Source organism: Rhinolophus sinicus, chromosome 14 (assembly GCF_057876585.1).
Source record: "Rhinolophus sinicus isolate RSI-liver-muscle chromosome 14, RSI-T2T, whole genome shotgun sequence".
Lineage (NCBI taxonomy): Eukaryota > Metazoa > Chordata > Mammalia > Chiroptera > Rhinolophidae > Rhinolophus > Rhinolophus sinicus.
In genome coordinates this window covers 167372682-167390943 of record NC_142514.1, presented here as the reverse complement: position 1 = coordinate 167390943, position 18262 = coordinate 167372682, and the positions used below count along the sequence as shown (strand labels likewise).

The 18262-nt window shown below is 47.4% G+C and overlaps 1 protein-coding gene across 9 annotated transcripts in view; it reads right to left on the bottom strand.

Annotated features, from left to right (window-relative positions):
* The window catches only part of PRR5L (proline rich 5 like), a 129704-nt gene that overhangs the window by 37292 nt on the left and 74150 nt on the right, over positions 1-18262 (bottom strand). For all 9 annotated transcript variants that reach the window (XM_019738570.3, XM_074336218.2, XM_019738571.3 and 6 more), the window contains 2 exons: positions 11758-12044; positions 10289-10369 (listed from right to left, as the gene is read on the bottom strand). In XM_019738570.3, the coding sequence (XP_019594129.1) occupies positions 10289-10369; positions 11758-11921 (245 nt within the window). In that variant the 5' untranslated portion in view covers positions 11922-12044. The remainder of the gene's footprint in view (positions 1-10288; positions 10370-11757; positions 12045-18262) is intronic.

The following is an 18262-nucleotide window of genomic DNA, read 5'->3' as shown; positions in this document are numbered from 1 at the left end:
ATCCTCCTGTTTATTCTGCTTTCACTTGGCTTACAAGGGAAGGGTACTTCTGAAAAACTCTACCCTGGTTTCAGCTAAACTGAGAGAAAGAGGGATTTTCCACCCCTCTGTCTTGATGCACCACCTCCAGGAACTCGGCAGCAGCTTCCCTCCAAAAAAGGGAAAGAGCCACTGATAGAGAACAGGGACGCTGTGAATTAATCCACTGAATCACAGCCCTTTCCCGAAAACCTGCGATGTGTCAGACATGGTGCCAGATGCTAGGAGAAAAGGATGAAGCAGCTGGGACAACGATTTCTTCCCATGGGGGCCACTCTCTCAGGAGGCAAAAATTGAGCGTCAAAGTATCCAGGCATTAGAGATGTGCAGACCTACATTCACAGACGGACAAGTCACCCTGCAACCTCCTTTACTAAGTTTGTGCGTTTAGCTTGTAGAGAACAAGGAGAGAAAAGCAGGAGAAAAACAACAGAATTAAAGAGCCTGTGATTTGTGGTTCCCGAGATGCGGAGAGATGACAGTCCTGATGCCCACAACCTAGGACGAATGTTCCTCCCAGACCCAGGAGCGAGGATCCCACAGCTTCCCTTCCACTCTTTCCACCCTGTCCTCGGGTTTCTTCCTGGCAAACAAGAAAACAATGACTTATTGGAGCAAAGATAAATAGATGATAGATAGATAGATAGATAGATAGATAGATAGATAGATAGATAGATAGATAGATAGATAGATAGATAGATAGATATCTGTCAATTAAGTTCGCAAACTTGTTGCAATGATGTTGCTAACCTTTTTTGATATCAGAGGGATTCTTCATTATGAATTTGTACCAACTGGACAAACAGTTAACCAAGTTGACTATTTGCAAGTTCTGAAAAGGCTGCGTGAAAAAGTTAGACAACCTGAACTTTTTGCCAACAATTCATGGCTCTTGCATCACGACAATGCACCAGCTCACACGGCACTGTCTGTGAGAGAGTTTTTAGCCAGTAAATAAATAACTGTATTGGAACACCCTCCCTACTCACCTGATCTGGCCCCCAATGACTTCTTTCTTTACCCAAACAGAAAGTAAATATTGAAAGGAAGAGATTTTGAGTACATTCAGGACATCAAGAGTTATACAACGACAACTCTGATGGCCATTTCAGAAAAAGAGTCCCAAAATTGCTTTGAAGAGTGGACTAGGTGCTGGCGTCAGTGCATAGCTCCCCAAGGGGAGTACTTCAAAGGTGACCATAGTGATATTCAGCAATGAGGTATGTAGCACTTTTTCTAGAGTGAGTTCATGAACCCAATTGTCCAACCTCATAGACAGACAGACAGACAGACAAAGAAATGAAAAATGAATTGCTCCTAGGACAGGGATTGATGTTTTTCCCCAGTTAACGTTTACTGAGCACTCACTAAGCAGCAGGCCCCGTGTCAACAACGAGCATGTGGTTCCTCATCTAAGCCCGAAACTCTAAGGCAGCAGGAATATCTCCGTTTGTTACACAGAAGGAAACAGGCCCGCAGAGGTTACTGAGGAGGGGGTGCGACAAGCACACAATAGACGGGAGCCTCACTGGCGGCAGCTGCCTGGGTCTGAAGGCCGCTTACTAAGCTGCTCGCTTCTGCAAGTGATAAGCTGGGCAGGTGAGTCCCTGATACCTGTTTCCTCAACTGGAATTTGGGGATAATAGGACAACTACTCCACAGGAGTATCACGAGGGCTAAAGGCATTAATCCTAGAACGGTTAGGTCCTAGAACAGAGCCTGGCACACAGCAAGGCTCAGCAAGCGTCAGCCGCTACGATTCCACCCAGGCTGGTCTGACCCCAGTGCCTACACTCCTTCCTCTAAGAACTCCATTCTATGCTTCTCAGTATCTTCTTAAAAGTACCGCCAGACTAGCATTTGGCCTGGCACTAAGAACCCCTGTGTAACTCATGAAGGGGGCCATAGAGTATGGCCCTACCACCCTCAATAAAAGGTGGAGGTAGGACGAGAGAGGCAGAGCTGGTGGGGAAAGGGTGCGGGGACTTGAAGACTGTGATGGAAATAACATCCCAGCTGAAGCAGCTGCCGCTTCATCTGTTTCACCTATTGGACTTCCACACCAGGTTGTATCTGCAAACAGAATTCTGCTTCTAACCACCACTACCACCAGCAGCCATTGAGCTAGGAGGAGAAGGAAGTGGGGACCTGAAAAGAACGGGAAAGCAACCCTTACGTGGGACTCAACCCAAACGGGAAACGGGGCATGAAGTTCAGTCAGAAGCCAAAAGGGCCACAATAGAACAAAAATGGGGAACCACTCACTGGCCTGTATTATCTCACCCCCTCTCCCGCCCAGGCTGACCGGGTGAGACACCACCCCAGATGACAGGATTTCCTGTTATTACACAGACGCGTCATCCTGCCCCTCACCATCCTGTCAACTCAACTTCCCACTTCTGTGGGCTTAAAGGTAAGCGGGAGCTGGAGTCACACTGGGGAAGAAGCACAGGGATGACACGATGGCAGGTAGAGCACAAAGCGGCAGGAATGACACCGAGAAATCACCTGGGTCATGTGCCACAGTCTCCCTTGTACACAGGGAAAGACCCAAAGCAGCAAGTTCTCAGAGGATGAGGAAGCAGCTTGGAGACGGGTGCCGTAGGGCTCAAATTTAGCCGGTACGAGTTGGGACAGCCTATCAGCTGTTAAATTTATTTCTGTGCCATTTGGCAATTAGGGGCTGCCCCAAGTACATTGACCCTCTTGCCCTGACCCCTTGGTGGGATCCAGCCGGACTTCCTCATGCTCCAGGAACAGCAGGAGCCTCCGGGAGCCACTGTCTGATGCTGTAACTGGTCAGTACCAGTACCTCATTGTTAAATCCCCCGAAGATGACCCACCTCACTTCTGCAACAGGACGTGTTTCAAGGAGGCAGTATCTTCTAAGTAGTGATATATGTTAACACCCCTTTCTTCCTTGGGTCTGTTATAGGGGGGCCCATCAGAGGTAGTATCCGCGACTCAGGTAAAATGTTAGTAGTCTAACACCTCTCTGTTTTCTGCACCCCAGTGGGTGGCAGCGGGGACAGAGAAAAAGATGGAGAAAGCCACCAAAGAGAATTTACTGAGCTCCTAATTATGTCGCACGCGTGATGCTAGGCCATTGGCACACAGCATCTCCGAGTTCTCCAACAGCCTCTTAGACAGGAAGTAATCCTTGTTTTGCAGATGAGGAGACCCATGCTCAGAGCCCTGCCTGGGACCATTCACTGGAAGACCCAAACTCAAACTGAGGCCAACCTGAAGATTAGCCAGGGTACCCCTCATGCCCACAGGGATGGGTGGGCACAAACATTGGGGGCTGCAGCAAACTCCTCTACAGCCAGCCAGCAGCCAGGCTATGGCTCCCACTGACCGGTTCCAGACCAGACTGTGGGTCCAGGGTTGCCTGATGTGAACTTTCCAGAGAGGTCTGGACGTTTCAGGGGGATGCCTAGTTTCCAAACACTGTAGGGCAACCATCATACGCGCCAGCCCTGAAGGTTTCGGATTTGCCATTCCCTCTAACAACCTGTCCGGCCCCCAAAGTCAAGTGTGTTTCGTAACCAGAACAGACAAGGGGTCAGCACATAGGCAGGGTCACCTGAGCCAGAGTAAGAGAAGACCTCACTTAAGCTTTCCCCAGGGGTCCTCAGAAGACAATGCCCCACAGACCTTACGATCTATTAATGCATCTCTGTGCCAGCACCCAGGCCTAAATACGGACAATGCCACTCTGGGTACCTCTTGCAGCCTACATAGTACTGCATGTTTAAGAACACAGGAGGCTCGGGTTCAAATCCCAGCTCAGCTACTAACTACATAACTCTGGGCAAGTTAGTCCACCTCTCTGTGCCGTGTGAGGCAGGGATACAGTACCTGTCTCATAGGGGTGTGGTGAGTTTTAAAAGAGTTAACATATACAAAGCATTTAGAACAGAGCCCGGGTCCTCCTAAATGCTACGCAAATATCTACTATTGTCATTACCTCACGGAATCTCGCCTCATGGTCTACTCTGCCAGCCTGAGAGCTGCATCTAGGCTCTCCTCCTGCTCAGCTCGGTCCAGCCCTTCCCCGCCTGTGGGTCCCATAGACTCCCTTACAGAGATGGAAACATCTGAGGTGGATTTCCCTTCAGGGGCTCAGGCAGCCAACTGACTCAGAAGGAGGACGTTTCAACTCAGACCTATCAACGATCTATTCTTGGAACCATCTCTTTCCTTGAAAATCTCTGGGGTTTCCTTCGCGACACTTCCCTCCCAACAAGAGCAGAAGCAGAGTGGTTGGAGAGAGAAGGAAAATGTGAGTTTCCTGCCTCAGGCCAGCTGCAGATAACTCATCTCTGGTTTCCGGAAACCTCATCTTTGAGCATTTATTTCTGCAGAGAAACAAAATCCTGCAAGGGAGAAGGAGGGGGTGGGAGGGCATGGAGAGAGGGGTGGCAAGATAGTTACAGCCTCAGTTGCCCTTTCCACCTGACTCCCACCTACTCCTCCTTAAGATTTTGATGGACACATCGCTTTGTCCCAAATGTAATTATGTGCCTGTCCCCCACACTTCCCCAGCCCTCTGGATTTGGCAGCGCCCCACTTATAGCATCGTATAATAACTGCCTGCTCAGTTCCTCTCCATCACTGTGTGGTAAGCTCTCCAAGTACAAGAACCACCTACCTCAACGGCTACCCCAGAACACGGCCCAGGACAGGGCAGAGAGCACTCCACAAATATTCATTGAAGAAATGAATAAAAGAATGAATGACCCTTCCCTCTACACACACACTCCAGCGAATCAAAAAGTGAAAGCACTTTTAAGAACCTACTTGAATAGGTTCTTATAGGAACAAGTAAACACAAATCGTATGGTTTTCTCACACTTTCCTAACTCTACTTGGTCACAGACAATCCGTAGAATCGTTGGCTGAAAAGAATGTTCAGGAAGAGCGTGCTCCTGTGTCACAGAGTTTGGCCACTCTTGTTCCTGGAAAAGCTCATGAAACCCAAACCTCTAACCCAGACTTGTCTCCACTGCCAAAATGCAGCCACATCAGGACCGAGGCTGGAGAGGGGCATTAAAAACCACATCAATGTCCCTTAGAGGATTTAAACCGAGAAGACACGCAGTGCCAGGCCAGGCCAGGGTAAGTGGAAATTCAGAGCAGGCAGATGGTAGGTTGCAATGACTAGGGAGTTCACTAGACTATATCCATTCTGAAAGGTCCTTTTTTTTTCGTGCCTTTAGGGATATAACAATGTGTAAGCCCTGCTTTTTAAGGCAGTTTCAATACAAAATATTTGGATTTATGGTCTTCATATTGACAGACCATGTGCCCTGACTTTTATCTGGGGAAAACTTGCCACTTTATCGAGGTGTGGTATTCCTGATGAATTTGCTCTTAAAAGGTCTCCATACTCTTCTCTTGATCCAAAAATGTGTTTTAGAACCCGACCATCCTTAGTCCAAAGTTCTCCCTCATAGCTAGCCCAAAGTCTACCTGCTAAAATTTAAACTGGAGTCCATTTTCAGTGACGTGTTTTAAAAGAAAGGACCAATTCAATGATTTGCAATGACTTCATTTCAAGACCCAGTTATATAAACCTTCTACCTACTCGGTCATCCTTTGAATTGGCTAATATGTAAATGAATTCACATTTCCTGGGGGATATACTAACTCCACAATTAGAAAGGATGGTCAGGGCTGGCTGGGGTGACCCAGAGAAGATGATTGATTGAGGCTTTGACACTGGACTTGGATAATCCAACAAAGTTTATTACTGTTTGGCTTGAGTAGAATGGAGAACTAAGAGAGTCATTTCCTCTTGCTCTTTTCTCTGCGGAAAGGAGACACAGCTGGCTCTGCTTGTAAGAACTGAGCCTCATCCAAATGTCAAGTCCAGCACATTCTTGAAAGAGCCCAACCTGGTCCTTTCTAGTTCAAAGTCAGCTCACCTCATCCAAACTGCTACAGAAATCTTTATACTGTTCATGGGCAAATTCATCACATTGCTTTGTGCTCCCATGCGTGGTCCTCACCATCATTTATCACAATTTAGTATTGCTAAATTTTTACACTAAACAGGATAATAATGGCTAACATTTATTATGCACTGAATGCTGTACTAAACGACATTTTTAGCATTCTCTCAGTCCACCCAACCACCATGAGGTTGATGCTATTATTACCCTCATTTTATAAAACAAAAGAAAAGATATTTAGAAAAACAAAGTGCTTTGCTCAAGGTCCCATAACTAATCTAATCTTGATCCCCAGTCTCTCTGAATCCAAAAGCTACTCTACTCTTAACAAGTTACAAATTCTGCTGAACCTGGCACAGGTCTTCTTGCACCTAGAACAAACACAATTTGGTTGAAAGATGTGCTTGAGAATAACTGACCTTCTTCTCCTTCCACATCTTCTTCCCTATATTCTTACCATCCTGTGCCCCCCACCCTCACACACACACTTCCCACTGGTCACGCCTCAACCCTGTGGAGTTTATGGATCTATTCTGCAAACAAGTTTCCCAAAAGAAAAAGGAAGAAAAAAGGAACATCAAAACCCAGTTGTCTATTTGAATGTCACCAGAGAGTACATGTCTGTGTTGACATTTTAATTACTGAAATAAAGGCAGCTGTGTTTGTTCCCATGTAGGCACGTGCAGAGGTGGGAGCATGCACGGGTCACCTCACTTTTCTCGACTTGGACCACTTGGTCACTTATGTGCCTGGGCTGCGTTTCATGTTCTCAGTTATACTGAGTGGTCTGTGTGATGTGAAAGCCCATCTCCGCTCTAACCACCGTCCCAGAGAAAGCCAGAGGATGGACAGTTCAGAACATGGGTAATAAAAGCTCTGGTTTTCGACAGCTTTGACTTATTCTGGGTTCAACTCACCTCTGAGCAATCAGTTTCAAACCCCAACCCTATGTATTTCCCACCAGCCTGAAAAATTGCTCCAAACATGAAAAGGAGCAGCGTCCAGTAGCCCCCTAAGACCCAGCACTGGAAAGGAGGATTGGGGACGTGTTGTGTTCCTCAGAGGAGGGTTAAGAATCCCAGCACAGGATGAAAGATGGGCTCAGAGGCTCATGCAAGGGAAGATGGCAGAAAGAGATCAAAACCATTGCCTTAACCCTGCTTCCAACCTAAAACCTCTCCCTCTGACACTACAATATAGTAGAAAGAGTACAGTTGTTGCTATGAACTGAGTTGTGTCCTCCCCAAATTCATATGTTGAAGCCCTACCCACCTCCCCAACACAATGGTATTGCACATAGGACCTTTGGGAGGTCATTAGGTTTAGATGAGGCACCGCCCCCCATGCTGGGATTAGTGACCTTTTAAGAAGGGCCACCAGACCACTTGCTCTCTCCCCCTTTGTGTACACAAAGAAGAGGCCATGTGAGAACGCAGCAAGATGGCGGGCAGGAAGAGCGCTCTTACCAGGAACCAAATCTGCCTGCACCTTGATCTCACACTTCCCAGCTTCCAGAACAGTGAGAAATAAACATCTATCCTTTAAGCTACTCAGTCTATAGCATTTGTTATAGCAGCCTGAGCAAACTAATACTGGTGTCTAAGTCAGAGCAGGAGTTCAAATCCTGACTCCATCCTTTAACAAGTTATTTTGACCTTGAACAAGTTATTTTGTTTTTCTTATCCACAACTTTGTAGATAAACTACGAATGACAATGGTTGCCTCATAAACTACTGATGGTAATGGTTGCCTTACCGCTGTGAAGAACGGTAAATGTGTTGACGTATGTGAAAGGTACCTAGAGTTTTTCTTGGCTCCCTTCTCCCCCACTTCTGTAGCCTTGGTGCTAGAATCTGGGATGTGACACCCCCCATTAGCAATGCCTCCCCCAATGCATGCCACAGCTGACCTTATAAATAGGTAGCCTGTTTGTCAAATTCAGCCCACAGATGTGTTTTGTTTGGCCTGTACCAATGTTTGGAGAAATGTGGGTTATTTATCAACATTTAAAAGCCGGGAAATTTCACATAAAAATCCCAGTTTCCTGTTCTTCTTGAGAAATAAGATGACATGTCACTGGGCCTGTGCTCTGCCAGGGTAATCCCTTTTCGATGGAGGGTGAGCTTTCACCTGCATGCTGCACCCAGGCCGGCCTCAACCACTTAGAAGACCTGCTTGTCACGTGAAGGCTTCTGAGTTAGCAGCCCCTGAGCTAACAGGGCTGGTGAAATCTGGCGTGGCCTGTACTTTTCCTAGCTGCCCACAAACAAAGGGTTTTTAAGTACAATTTCAAGATTGGTCTCCCAAGGGGAGGAACAATTAGCATGTTCCTGAGTCACCATTTCATTTATTTATACTTCTATTGTTAGCTGAAGAACCAGAGGCCAGGGTCTTAGTTCTTAGAGTAAAACTGAGCTCTTGCAACTCGGGGGGTTGGCCAACCCAGCTTTGCCCCCATCACTCAACTTCTTGGGGCCTCAGTTTCTTCTTCTGTAAAAGGAGGCATTGGGTTAGATGATCTTTATTGTCTCTTTTCCATATTTGTGTAATTATTATGTGAAATGCAAGCACTTACATAGAAATTTAACACAACTCTGTTTACTTCTGAGCTCTAAAGGTTTTAATGAAAACAGAGCTCTTAAAACACTTCATTGACCCCCACACACGTTTGACTAAATGTAAACAGGACCTGAATAATAGCCTTATTTATTGTTCTGCCCGCTCCAGGGTTCGGTCTTTAGCCTTCATGTTTTGTACCTAACACGCCAGAGAGGAATGAACACCAGGGCATTAAAAGACCTGATGTTTAACCTCCTATGCCCAGGAGACCTGCTTACTCAGAGCCCTGCCTGCCTCTCTGCCTTCACTTCACAACACCACCCAATCTCTGATGCTCTAAACACATGGGCCTTCTTTCAGTTCTTTGCTCACTTGCTGCCACAGGACCTTTGCACCTGCAGTTTCTACCACCTGGAGCCCTCTTCACCTAGTTAATCCTCACTGATGCTTCAGATCACAGCATAAGCATCACCTCACCATTCCTAGCCTCCTTGGCAAGATCAGGAGTCATGCAGGGTCTCTGTTCCCGCTCCCCACACAAGAACACAGGATGTGGTGAGGCCAAAAAGGAACACCAACGGAGCCATAGATAGGGGAGTCATACCACTATACTCTCAATGGCGGCTGGGTTGAAGACACAGGAAGCAAGAGCCACAATCTGCCGTCTGCTTCTCTGCCAACCAACCAACCCCCTCACGTAGCCACGGCAGTTATATTAGTGGCTAATGGCTAACCGGTAACAGCTGATGGCCAACTAGTCACAGCTGAGGGTCACCTACTACCCGAGCCAGCACCTTTCCACGTGAGGCCGAGAGCCTGGAAACTGCTCTCCTGGCTCTGTCCCCACGTTAGGTCCTATTGACATAGGCTTTCATCACATCAGCTGTGTTGTAGCAGCTGTCACAGTTGCACTTCTACATCTTACAAGTGTGATTAGTTGAGTAATGATTCTCACCCTGACTGAACACAAATCCCAGGAAAGCAGGGTCCACGTCTGTCTTTGCTCATTGCTGTCCCTCCAGTGCTTGGCCAATAGGGAGCCATTCAAATGAACGAATGAAAAGCTGATCCTGCTCCACTGGAAAGATTCTGGAAGATACTAAACTTACTGAGGGTTGTATCACCAAAAGCTGAAAGGAACGAAAGCACCAACACAGATAACAATGTTAAGAGCTTCACAAGTTCTTCCTGTGTTCCAACCCATTTCTGACAGATTACAGACTACTTATACAGCAACTCAATGTAATCTCCACGAGAATCCAGTGGGAGTAGATACATTTCCATCCCTGTTTCACATAAGAGGAAACTGAGGCACAAAGAAGTTGGTAAATCAATCAGTCAAAAGGAGAACAGCAATAAAATCCCAAGCTGTCGGGTTACAACTGCTAAGCATCTTGCCTAATATGGTTCCTCTTGGTAAAGCAGGGCACGGTCCATGTTTATAGATAGATGACAGCTACCATGTATGAACCCTCTACCCCTGCCACACACACACACACACACACACACACACACACACTACATGAACAAGTGGATGAATCCCCTCTGGAGCATAACTCTAGACAGATAAGAGTATCGGAACGTTACAGCCATAAGAGCCACATGAAAGCTGACAGAAACGCCAACAAGAACCAAGCAGAAAACAAAACGTAAGATAAGTCTCCCGGTGGGGTAGCCCCCTCTGCCCCAGCTCAGGCCCATGGGGAAATGTCCCTGGCCTGGCCTGCATGTACCTGATGTTTTCATTCAGGGCATAGAGCTCGTTGCTTTGCAAGCCTCCACCTTTGAAGACGTTGATCACGGCAGTCTGAACACTGTGGGGAAACAGAAACAACCCCGTTTAGAAGACCTACCTCCCCAGGGCCAGCTCAACAAGGACAGCTCAGGGCTGAAGGCGGCTGGAAGGGCCACGAAGCCCGTGGCACAAACACGGCCACGTTCTCCATCCCTGGAACCCATCATTTCCTTCCCAGGATCCTTGGAGAGGAAGGAAGACTGAGACGAAGAGGACCCAAAGCAGCCACTGTCCCCCTACTTTCTTGCGGGTTTGTGGTCTTCCTCCCTCACCTGCCCGGCAGCCCTGCAGGTGAGTGGCAATGATAAAAGGCAGGTAGTGGGACCTGCACTCAGGAAACTGTGTGGTCAGCACCACTGGGCCTGGAAGAGTCTGAAAGTGTACTTACTGCAAACAGCAGCTGACCTATGCCTGGGTCCCTTCACCTAGGAGGCCCTGCTTTCAGAGGGTAGCCTGCGGCTAATAGAAAATGATAATTCTTTGCCTTCTTTTTTTTTTTTTTTTTTTAAACAGTACTTTCCTTGGAAGAATTTCACTGGGTCTAGCGTCACCTGCCCCTTCCATTCCCTCTCTTGTGTCACATATACAGGCAATAGAGTTATCAGTCTGTTGAGGGGCCACAGTTAATAAGTCTGGACTCCACCTATTGGGCTGGAACCCCAGCCCAATATTTCAGCAAGGAGCTGATTACAATCTTTTATTGAAAAAAGGGTCCCAGGCCTTTTTTAAAGAACAAGAACGTAGTCAACATCCAAACATTTCAGAGCCCCCTCGCCCTCCCCATCATAAGAGTTGTGCATTCCCTGAGACAATCCATAATGATCCAAACTACAAAGAATTCAGGAATGCTTTCAAATAATGATGCAGTTAATTTATCCGAAAAGTAAGTGCACAGATTTGAAAAATAGTGGCCCACAGAAGTGCAAGACAGTCTCTTCTCAGTGCTTGGTGCGCAAAAGCTCAGCAGACACCTTACAAAGGCTCAGTGTCTCTTCTCCCAACCACGAGTGTCTCACTGATTATGTGACAATCCCTCGTTTATGCTGCTCATTTAACTTTTCACAGATCAGTGTCTTATCTTCCCAAGTAGGTAGAAAGTGACTTGAGGTTACTTATATGGTCCCACCCTGCATACTCTGAGTTGGGGATGTGACAAATGAGCAAGAACAGTAACTGTAAGTTTCAATACAATTGTCCCAGGCTGGTTAACCGACTCTGATTTGCCTCTACTAACAGGGAAAGCTCGCGGATACATTCTCGGTGGGAAACCATCCTCTCTTCGTCTACTGGCCCTGTAATCACAACCTTCTGAAGCAGAGAACTCAGAAGCAGAAGAAACTAAGCCAGTCCCCTGCCTTGCTCTGACCTTTGGCAGCCCCCCACTCCACACCTGGCCGCCTCCGTTACCTGTTCCAGGCTGAGTTGGAGCTCAGCTGCAGAGCCTGCCGGGTGGCTTGGAATCGCGGCAAGTCGCTGAGTACCGGGGAGCTCATGAAGCGCGGCCTGGGCCTGCGGAAGGAGCCCATCTTGTGGAACTCGATGGGCAGGCTGGGAGCGAAGCCGCGGGTCATAAGTCCAGGTGAGGGGATGGCTTCTCCTCTGGACCGGAAGGTTCCGACTGCCCACGGAAAGGCTTCTCCCAGGGCTGCCTTCGGGCCCCCAGGCTTTCTTCAAAACACAAATTTAGCCAACACCTGAAAAGACAGGGCAGCTTTTAAACGCCTAGACTGAGCAGACCACATCTTGGAGGAAGTTGGCTGGGACTTTCCAGCCAAACCATCCTAAAAACAACTCCAGGACACTGAAGTAACATCTATGCCCTGTGGGTTTCCATTCACAAGTTTTTACCGGTTTCTTTTTGGTTTAAACAGTGTGGTCGCTCCAAAGTAAGAAGGCAGTACAGTGGGGCCAGGTTGAGGCCATTCCTACAGAAAAGTGATTTCTTAGCTGTGCGTGACTGTGGTTCCTAATGCACACCCATCAAAGTTTGGCCGCTGGCTGGGTTTCTGTAGACCCCAAAATGTTGTGCATTAAGGGACAGCTTTTTAAAAACTGCCTCAAGGAGAACAGAATTGCTCCTTGTCCCGGCACTGAAGACGTCCCACGGTATGCCCTTACCACGCCAGCCCATGGGCATTGCCCAGTATTTCCCAAAGTATCAGTGCCTCTTCACTCAGGCACATCTTCCCACCATCCCTTACTTACATCCCATTCATTCATTCTGTCAGAACAGATTTATTGAGTGTTTACTATTTATTAACCACTGGGAACTGCGGGGCATCCAAAGATATTTAAGACCTACCCCCAGCCCTTAAGAGGTTCATGGTCTAGGCGAAGATACATGTCTGTTCGTGGATTCATTTACACAGTAATATTTATTGAGCACCTACTATGCACAGCCACTTGCTCAGACATTGGGGATATAATGGCAGCCCCGGAGAAGGTGGTCCCTGCCCTGTGGAGCTTACAACCAGCTGGCACTGTTCCATGTTCTTCTTTTTCCCTCTCTCAGGCTTTCTGATTGTATCCACTGCTTCTCTTGCCCAGAATTCCCTTCCTTTTCCTCTCTCCTTATCTAAATCTAACTTACCCAGCAGGGTTGGGTCCAAAGATACTGTCCCTTGAGCAGTTCCTGGGAGACTTTATGGCTTCCTTGTTAACAGCAATGGCTTTGGAGTGAACCTTGGTTCCCATCTTAACGAGGCCACTCCCAAGTTTGTGCCTTTGAGCACACTGAGTCTAAGAGTTCTCGGCTGTCAGCACTGCCAACTTACAGAACTGATGAGAGATGAAATGGGATGGTGTGGCATGCCCAGGAGATTGGCAGACAGACACCCCTATGTGTTGCCAATTTCCATTCAAACCAACTGCTTTCTTTCCTCAGCACCCCTGGACCTGTCATTTCCGTCTCTTATGCTTTCGTGAACCTAAACCTAAAGGGAGTTTTGAAGCTGGTCAGAATGGAGGACAAGAGGAACCACCACCAAGGTTATAGTCACTTTCCTCAAAGCCTCACGGATTAGCCCAGAAGTGTACTCACTGCTAACTCTCTCACCAGCTAACTCGGATATGTCCCAAAAACCAACACGAAAAGAAAAAGAGGTATTCCAGCAATAAATGTTCACCTTCAGGTTGAGATGGGGAGCAGGTTTTGTAGCCCCAGCTGCAGTGTTTGAAGAAGGAGGAACTGAGACTGTGGGACAGGTGCTGAGTCCATCAGAGGGCATGGGAGGTGCTAGCAGCTGTCTGTAGGCAACAGGCATAGTGATAATGAACTGATAAGACCAAGAGCCAAAAAAAGAATGGCTTGTCCTTCACCTCTGAATTTTTTTTTTTTAAATGAAAAGCAGAGTTGTGTGCCAATTTCTTTTACAGTCTTCTGCCCCATCCACCCCATTCTCGGAATGAGTCAACAGTGACTAAAAGTTATCAATGAATGCTGGGAAAGTCATACTACGCCTGCTCAGTTTCAGAGGGTCTCAGTCACTCCACAAGTGCCACTGGAATTTGGAAAGATCTATGCCAATCGATGAATGAGGCAAAGAAGTAATAAAATGACAGAAGCCCCCTCAGAATCCTTCAGCTGGCTGGCTCTGGGGTTTAACTTAGCCGGCAGAGGTCACACTATTAAGAGAGCATCCATTTCATTGCCTGTCTTTAAACGAGCCTGCTAAGTGCAATTCATCTGTGTAATTACAGGATATTAACTCCTTTTATAAGGTTCTTAAAGGAGCGGTGATGGAGCTGCCGCCTACTCCGTGGTACTTGTACAGGGAAGCAGAAAGGCAAGCTGAACGGATCATTCCAGGTGTTTACCTTCCAGCTCCCTAACGAAACAACCACTTCTCCAGGAGGCTGTGTGACACTGAGGATCACAGCAGTGGCTCCTGTCGCTCCCCCAGCCCCCCTCCACACTTCTCAGTTAGTGCCGCCCCACCCCAGGCCTCCTGCTCCAAGCCACGTGCTTATCCAGCAAGGCACATGTGCAGCCTCATCCACACAGACGACCCTTTTAAAAGAAGGGTAATTTTCAGCCCAAAGGACGATGACTGCAGCTCCCACAGCCTCACGATGACGGCTGCAGAGGAACACATAGCAAGGAGCTGCCTCTGACTCATTTTTCACCTGCACAATCTGCCACGCTCAGGTCCTGACAGGCTGAAGACAATCCAAAGCCGTCTTTGTTTCCACCATTCTGACCTCTGGACAGAGCCAAGGGGCCTCCACAGAGCACCCCACAGAGGAAGCAGCTGGCAGTGCTGACAAGAGTGGCCTAAAGGGAAAAGCGGACACACCCTGAATCCACCAGCTAGAGTGTTGGCCCCTCAGGCACAGGCTTGTCCTTACCTAAGTATGACAAATCAGAAAACAAGACAGATGGAGCCTGGGAGTGCTGCCAATCCAGGCCCCCAATTGCAGGTGACGAAAGTGAAGCCCAGAGGAGCAGAAAAACTTGTCCAGCATCACTGAGGTGGGAGACAGCCAGCATGGGCTAGAACTCAGTTCCCTGACTCTTGATCTACAAAGTTCCCCAGCCCCCACCTAGGCCATCCTGTAAACTCCTCGAAAACTGGCATCGGGACTTACTCATGTCTGTATCCTCCAGCGTAAACTTAGATAAAGATGAAGGAAAGGATAGCAACTAATGGGGCAAAGACTGCCTGCCTGACATGATGACAAGCACTGTCACAATAGGTAAACTTACTCAACCCTCACAAACCCCCACTGGAAGATCAGAGAAGTTAAGTAACCTGCCAGAAGTCACACAGCTAATACGTGGCAAGTCATCAACAGGTGCCCTGATAGGCCTGATTCTACAGTCCATTCCTACTGAGCCATGCTACCAAACTCAGATAGAAAATCAGAATCAAACTGATGAAGTTAGTCAGCAATATCCAGTCATGAGATTTCATATCAAAATTTAAATCTCATGCCCCTGAGATTGACAAACTGACATAAAGAACTCTATGACCACATTTGATGGGGTCAAGGGGAGCAGGAAGAGAGGAGAAAGCATGGATTGCCTTAGACAACCCACTCCTTACTAGCTGTGTGACCTAGGGCAAGTTACTTGACCTCTCTGAGGTTCAATTTCCTTCTGCATGACGTGAGCAGGCTAACAGTGACATGTCAGGGTTGTACGAGGATAACATGACGGCATTATTTGTAAAGCATGGCAAACAGCGAATGCTACATCGGTGCTTGTTAAATAAATAAAATAACTTGTTATTTCTAAATCTCCAAGCAAGAACACTAGTGGGAATACAGCAACACCTCCTCTTGCTTATGGCGACCTCAGTATCACCTGGAAAAATCCTCGGGAGTCGGCAAGGTCTCTATTCCCGGTGGTGGTCACAGTGCCCTGGGGCCTTGTCTCCTCAGGCCTTGGGCGAGTCACAGTGTCATCTGCGACCTTCGCCTCCGTGGAGCACGTGCCTCACTTTCAGAGTTCTTCCACACATCATCCCACTTCTAAATCTTACTCTAACCCTATAAGGCAGGTCGAGAAGGAACTCTGTCAGGTTAGAAAACTGAGGCTCAAAGAGGCTCGTTCGGGTCAGGGAACCCAACTTGGCTGAACGTCTTCCAACCTTAACCTGGCCTGCCCCGCGTGCCCTGCCAGGCCATTCTCTTTTATTCCCCTAGATATTTTTAAATGTTTTCATTATGACACATACTAAAAAAGGAGTTTATACACACACACACACACACACACACACACACACACACGTACATCTTAAATACTGATGATAAACTACCGTTTGCTTAAGAAATAGAACATTACCTTAAAAATCCCATGTGCTTCTATTTTTCTGATAAGAGCATACCTGCTTATTATTTTAAAAATGTAAACACTCATCGATGTCTGTAACATACAGAATAAAAGACCTCCCTCTGGCCACTTACTAATGTAAGGAAGCTCTGCCCAGAACTTTCTAAGAGGACAGAAACGCTCTCCCTCCGTGCTGTGCAACATGGTAGCCACAAGCCATATGTGGCCAGTGAGCCCTTGAAATGTGGTTTCATGGTTGAGGAACTGAATTTCAATTCAATTATTTGATTTAATGTTTAATGGCCATGCCATACACATGTGCACACATCATGTTTTAATAAAAATGGGTAATTGGTTCTTTCGTTTCAATAATACATCATGGACATCTTCCCATATCACTATGTATTTATCTATTTCGTTATTTGTAACGGTTTCCGAACTGTTCCGTTTAGGGGGTACTATACTTGATTTAACCAGTCCCCTACGGGTGGATCATTTCACTAGTCGCCAGTTTTTGTTACTGCAATGAATGAGCGTAACTGCCAGTCTTAGCAACCACATGACTGTTTGTGGAGGGTGCATTCTCAGAAGTGGGCCTGCTGGATCAGATGGCCGGGTAATTCTTAGCTAGCTTCACTCTGTGACTCACACCCACCCACAGTCCAGAAAGAACATCGCAAAAAAGGAGTTGGGAGGCACAAGGCCTGTAGCTCCAAAGGATGAGTGGCCACCAGATGCTGTGGAATCAGACAAGTCCTGGCATCGGTGCCCATTCTGCCAGTCACTGACTGTGGTAGGCAGAAAAACAGGCCCCCCAAGGTATAGTAACTTCCTGGTCCCCAGAAGCTCTGAATAGCACCTCAGATGGCCTAAGATGTGATTAAATGAAGGATTTTGAGAGAAGGAGCTTATCCTGGTGTATCCAGGTGGGTCCGTAAATATGATCACACATGTTCTTGCAAGAGGGATGCAGAGGAGGCTGGACACAGAAGAGAAGACACAGATATACAAAGAGGAGAAGGGGATGTGAAGATTGAGGCAGACACTGGAGGAATGAAGCCACAAGCCAAGGAATGCTGGCAGCCACCAGAAGAAGCTGGAAGAGAAAAGAAACAGATTCCCCAATGCCAGCTAGAAATTGGTATGCTGTGGGAAAAAGGAAAAAGGAATCGATTCTTCTCTGAGCCTCTGGAGGGAATATGACATCTTGATTCTGGACTTTTGACCTCCCAGGACAGTGAGAAAACCAATTTCTGTTGTTTGAAGCCACCCAAGTTGTGGGAACTTGTTATTACAGCCATAAGAAATGAATACACTCAACTGTGTGGCCTTGGACCGCAGGGAACGGCAGTCTCTACTTCTGAAAAATGGGAATGGGAAGAATTACCTTGGAGAGTCATTGTGGTGACAAGAAAGATTGCCTATGAAGTGCTTGGCATGGTTCCCGGAACTATGCAGGTGCTAAGCACAGGTGCAGGGAAGGTTCAGAGCAAAGGTGCCCGAGTCAGGCTTGGTGTCACCACTTACGGTGTGGCCTGGAGAGGTGTCAGCACTTACTGTGTGGCCTGGGCAGGTGTCACCACTTCGGATGGGTATGCAGGTTGGATGAGATGATGCAAGTAAGGTTTAAGAGTCCTGGTACACAGTAACTGCTTGATAAATGTTACCTGTTATTTATATTACCACCACCACCACTGTATTATTCTGCTCAAGCTGCAACCAAATGTCACAGACTGGATGACTTAAACAACGATTTCCTCACAGTTCTGGAAGCTAGAAGCTCAAGATCAAGGTGTCAGTAGGTTTGGTTTCTTCCGAAGCCCCTCTCCTTGGCTTGCAAGTGGCCACCTTCTCACTGTGTCTTCCCGCGGCCTTTCCTCTGTGCCTCAGCATCCCTGGTGTGTCTCTCCGTGGGTCCACATTTCTTCTTCTAAGGACACCAGTCAGGTTGCTTTAGGGCGCACACACCTTACAGATCACCTCCTTAAAGCCTTATCTCCAAATACAGTCACATTCTGAGGTGCTGGGGGCGAGGTCTTCCACACATGAATTTTGAGGGGACACAATTGAGCCACCACCACCATCAAAAAAGTTCTTTGCTTAATGTTTCCGAGTTACAGAAACCTCGGTGTTTTGGTA